Consider the following 5557-nt stretch of genomic DNA (forward strand, 5'->3'; position numbering starts at 1 on the left):
GCTATTTAGGTAACAAATTTTTTGGTTTTGCAGGTATAATACTTTATTGTTTAATTGTATAAATGCAAATATTACTGTTCTGTGCATCTTTTTAAGTAGTATGATTGAATGTATTAATATCTTTTCAGAACAAGGATGCTATTTAATAAGACTCATTAACCCAAAATCTTATGTGGGCAGATATACTGTAGCAGAGCTTTCCCTTTTGTCATGGTTTCTGGGCTGCTGCCCTAGATAGGCTGGCTGATAGGAGCTCTGGGCAGTTTAGCAGCTAGGCTTTTTGTCTTCAGTAGTCATTGACTTGATAAATAAAAAAATACAGATAATTATCTACCTAAATATCCACTTACGCATCTTCAGGTTATGTTTTCATTGGAAGGGTTACTCTTTTTACCAAATTCCTGATGTGCCCATAGGTATGTGAATGGATGTCTCTAGTATGATTGGTTTGGCTCCCGTATTTTCATATCCTATTCTTGGTTCTGTTTTTTTGCCACATCTAAAATCCCCCACCACTGAATTTAGCAGGGGGAAGAGACTTGTTTTAGTACCTTTACAGTGTCTTGTTGATACTGGCAAAGTCTTGGCTGCAAGACGGACTGTTCTGCTGGCTAAACCTGTGACTGTGTCCCAGGACCAGTGTGTCTGCTGACCAGTGTGGCCAGTCTATCATGAAAATGCAGGAGGGAGAGCTGATTTTTGACAGCTCTTCCCTGTACAGCCCATGCGTATATGACTTCTGAAGTGGGATAAAACTTGCATGGGTATCTGGTGTAGTAATGGGCCAGTAAAGGTGGTGGATGTTCCTACAACACTGCCTGCGATCCTAGGAAAAACTTGAGGTTATCAAATGGACTTTATTTTATGGAAATCATAGAACCATAGAACAGTTTGGGTTGGAAGGGGCCTTTAAACGTCATTTAGTCCAATCCCCCTGCAGTGAGCAGGGACATCTTCAACTAGAGCAGGTTGCTCGAGGCCTCTCTCCACTCGGATTTGCCCTGTCCAACCTGACTTTGAATGTCCTAACACTACAGGCCCTGCTAAAAAGTCTGTCCCCATCTTTCTGATAAGCCCGCTTGAAGTACTGGAAGGCCTCCTCTTCTCCAGGCTGAACAACTCCAACTCTCTCAGCCTGTCCTCAGAGAAGAGGTGTTCCATCCCTCTGAGCATTTTTGTGGCCTCCTCTGGACCTGCTCCAACAGGTCCATGTCTTTCCTGTGCTGAGGGCTCCAGAGCTGAACGCAGGACTCCAGGTGGGGTGTCACAAGAGCGGAGTAGAGTGGCAGAATCATGTCCCTCAACCTGCTGGCCATGCTGCTTTGGATGCAACCCCGGAGATGATTGGCCTTCTGGGCTGCAAGCACATGTTGCCGGCTCATGTGCAGCTTTTCATCCACCAGTCCCCCCAAGCCCTTCTCAGCAGGGCTGCTCTTGATCCCTTCATCCCCCAGCCTGCACTGATACCGGGGGCTAGGTGCAGGACCCTGCCCTTGGCCTTGTTGAACCTCATGAAGTTCACATGGGCCTGCTTCTCCAGCTTATCCAGGTCCCTCTGGATGGCATCCTGTCCCTCAGGTGTGTCAACGGCACCACTCAGCTTGGTGTCATCTGCAGACTTGCTGAGGGTGCACTTGATCCCATCAACAGACAAACTTTCCTGGAGCAAAAACAATTCATGCGGAAATCATCTGTTTGAGTCTGACAAATCCTTGCTCTTATGCTCTTGCAGCTTTGCTCCTCTCCTCTCCCTACTGCAGTCATCCTAGGTTTTCTTCAAATTTCCTTCAAATATAGACACCATTATGCTGCATCAGATGCCTACAGGCTGCCTGACTAGTAGAGGAACACAACGGTTGTACTTGCATGGACCTCCTAAATGCTGATCCACCATGTCATCTCATTTGCACCCTTCTACTCCCTCAGGCCATGGGGACACACGTGAAGCTGAGAATTGCATTTGTCCCACTGCTCTTGGGCTCTGTTGCATTCTCTGAACGTACAAGCAATGCATGAAATTGCATTGCTCAGTGGCATGCTCAACACAGTCACCGCTGAAGTACAGAAGGTACCTCTTGGAAATCTCCTAGATTTTGGGGGATGAAGATCTAACAATGTTGTACACTTTATATAGGGTTGTTTTGTGTTTTTTTTTTTTTAAAGGGGTTTTACTGATCTTTTCTTTGAAAGTAATATCTCTTGGAATGAAACAGGCTGTGCCTGTTGGAATATATAGAAGAGATTTGAAGGTTCTTAAAGGTTCTTAAAGTACCTTTTGAATGAAGTTTCTCAAATCGATGGTGGGGGAAAAATAATCACTGTGCAAATATACCGTGAAATCTAAGTTAGAAGTATGTGTGCTGTGATTGCCATACAATAGAAATAAATGGATAAAAGCAATTAATCCTTTTTTACAAAAAAATGGCCTCACTTTCTGGAATACAGAAAACTTACTTGCACATTTTTGCTGTGTTGGGATGAAAGATTATAATTCCTCAATGGTTCGTCTGCTGTGGAAGTTGGGATCAAGAGGTTGGGTCCAGTTTATTGAAGTCCTGGTGCTGGCTGTAACATTTTTCATAGAATCATAGAATCTTTGGGTATGAAGGGACCTTTCAAGGTCATCTAGTCCTTTTCCTGTCAGTGAAACTGTTTGAGTCCAAGGACGGCACAGAACTGAGAGGGTAAAGGCCTTAATCAGAGCTTGTATATTAAACCCACTTCGGAATCAAGGTCCTTCCTATAACAGGGATATCTTACCAAAGCTAGTGGTTCTGTGTATCACCTTTTCATTCTTCTCTTCAGGAGCATTTCCGGCAAGGTCATGCACACGAGGTAAAATTGTGCATGAGGAGGAGGTGTTAATACAGAAAGAGGTGATCGTTACTATGTCACTTATGAGCATGTTCTTTTTGAGTGGAGAGTAAGCAACATTCCCATGAGGAAATATCTGTGAGGCAGAACTTGAATATAAACAAAAGGCTGGTGGAGCAGCGTCAGCAGCATCTTCCCCTGCTTTTATACTCATTAGTTTAATGTTTTAGTTCATGTATCCATATGTCAAGACAACTAGTGATTTGTTGTATTTATTGTGAGAAGTTCTGCTGATGTATAGTGCTCATTAAACTTTGGGTTTGTCCAAAATAGGTTTTGTCTTGTCCCTGCGTAGTGTTGTGAGGTGTCAGACTTCAGTGACCAGGATTCTCTGTGTAAATCATAATTGTTAATAGCAGGTTTTTTTCTAATTTTGTATGTGGGCTTTACATATTGTATTTATCTCAACTTCTCCCTTTTTATTATTTTGTAGGCTACTTAATGCATGAATTCCACAAATTCTGGATTGAAGAGGATCCACTGGACATAATGGAGTTCAATCGTGTCAGAGAGAAATTCCACAAGCAAATCTTGAAACAGCTTCAGAATCCAGAGATGGCTCTGTGCCCTCATTTTGCTGCGTCAGAAAATTTAATCAATATGTAGTTACTCACTTGATTTTTATTTGGAAACACTGCCTCACTCTTGTGTTAGATCACTAGCTAGACCATCACTAGCATACTGAATGACCATGGCGATTGTATGCATGTTTTTGGTGCAGTATTCATCTATTTTTGTCACACGTAGTAGATCCCCTTAGGCTTCTCATGCTGGGGATTGCTCATTGGAAATGGGTGCTCATATTGCGGCATTATGCAGTGTTACGTTCTGAATTGATGTCCATGTATCAGAGTTTTTCTATTTTTTTAGACTTTCCTCATAATTCAGCATTGACAATTGAATTGTATTTCTCTAGCTGTGTTTTTGTATATGTGGAATAAGTAGCTGGATCTTGTATCGTGAAAGCTTTTTAACTTCTTGGTGTGTTTTAAGATAACTACTGGCATTTCAAGCAAAATATATGTTTGGACCTCATCTAGAAAATAATGTGTGTAATTTAATCTGATGCAGGCAAACATATTAAAGTCCAGTTATCTCCATGCGGCCATATATGCTTAATGCAGAACTAATGAGGCTTATGAGCTACAAGTTTCAGTGAGAAAAGTTTATGCAGAATTACAATGAGACTCCACAGCTGCATGAATACCAAATGGTCTGGTGATGCTAATACAGTCACAGGTGAACTGCAAACACACTCACAACTACTGGATATTGGCAGGGGCCAAAAATTACATCATCAGGCTGTTGTCACCACCACCACCATGCTGAAGCATGGTCTAAATTCCTGCACATTCCTTTAATTATATGGGGATTAGTATTCTGTGTCACGTGTTGGCAGGCAATGTGATTTGGTCATGTTGTGCTTGGTGAATTCAGGGGAGCAAAAAAAAAATTTTTTTTTGAACTACTGAAAATGTTGCTTTGGTTGTCAATTCAGTTCCTAAGATCTGGGGCAATAATTCATTAGAAGGTTTAGAGCAAAACCAACTTGAGTTTCCCAGACTACTTATAAAAAAATTTAAAATGGCAAACTGCCTTTTTTTCTAAAAACATAAATGAGTAAAAGTGTCTGACACTAAGCTTGTGTAGTATATTGAACAGCATCTACCATGGCATTTCATACCCATGGTATTTTTTACCTTCTAAGCAATCAATTTTAGTATTACATGTTTGTGTAAATCACTTGCATATGGAGATTAAACTTGAGTAGTGTCCAGCTACTTGTGAATTATACAAATAAATTATATGTCATTCTAAACTGAAGCGCTGTGGGTTTTATTTCTGAGATACGCAGTAGTACAGATGAAAACTATTTTACTTGAATAGATCAGGTAAAAGGGGATGTAGCAGCTTTGTGGTACTTCCCTAATCTGAAGAGTGATCTGAACTTCCTCGGATCAGGTTCTTTATACCATTTCAAGTTACAGCTTGGGGCATCACTTCATAAGTAAAAAATAAAGCAATGGCAGTGGTTAAAGTTCTTGGAAAACTCCTTTGGGGATTTAAGTCTTCTCATTTCTGTGCTCAAATGTGCAGTGGGGATCGGGGCTTCTCTGCAGGGCTGGAAACTTGCATGCATGGCTGAGTTAATCAGCAAAACTCTATGGGTGTTGCAATAATTAGCGTTCTCCAATTAATTTGGAAATACGGAACTGAAAATATTAACTATTGCATATTTTGCATGAAAATACAAGGAATAAAACCTGCGCATGTTTAACTTGCTATCACTGGTTTTGGAAAGTGATTATTTATGATGATTAGATATTGAGGACTTCTTTGCGTCACTCTTGAAGCTTCTAAAATAAGTTTCTAGCAACAGTTTTCATAATTTAAAATCTTAGCCTCTCGCTTTCTTTCCCTGCCCCACTCTTTAACTTAAATTCCTTCTGTGATTTGCTAGGCTACACTGGTTTACTTCTAATGCTCTGCACTGGTGTTCATGGAGTTGAGGGCGGGGAGGAGAAGGTGAGCACGAAGGTCCCTGCCTACCTTCTTTACTGGTGTGATGGTCTCAGTTGTTATGCCTTGTCTCAAGGTGTCAACTTCAAATGAAATCAGAAAATGTCAGCTGGCTCCCTGTCAGATTGTGTCACTATAACCCAGCTGCTTTGGGTGATTGTTT

At 41.1% G+C, this 5557-nt stretch overlaps 1 protein-coding gene across 1 annotated transcript in view; it reads left to right on the plus strand.

Annotated features, from left to right (window-relative positions):
- Positions 1-4698, plus strand: part of ELMOD1 (ELMO/CED-12 domain containing 1) — a 19647-nt gene extending 14949 nt beyond the window's left edge. The window contains exon 10 of the mRNA XM_010292209.1: positions 3308-4698. Within this exon, the coding sequence (XP_010290511.1) occupies positions 3308-3480 (173 nt within the window). The 3' untranslated portion in view covers positions 3481-4698. The remainder of the gene's footprint in view (positions 1-3307) is intronic.
- Positions 4699-5557: the final 859 nt, after the last annotated feature.

Source organism: Phaethon lepturus, unplaced genomic scaffold (assembly GCF_000687285.1).
Source record: "Phaethon lepturus isolate BGI_N335 unplaced genomic scaffold, ASM68728v1 scaffold12978, whole genome shotgun sequence".
NCBI classification, from domain to species: domain Eukaryota; kingdom Metazoa; phylum Chordata; class Aves; order Phaethontiformes; family Phaethontidae; genus Phaethon; species Phaethon lepturus.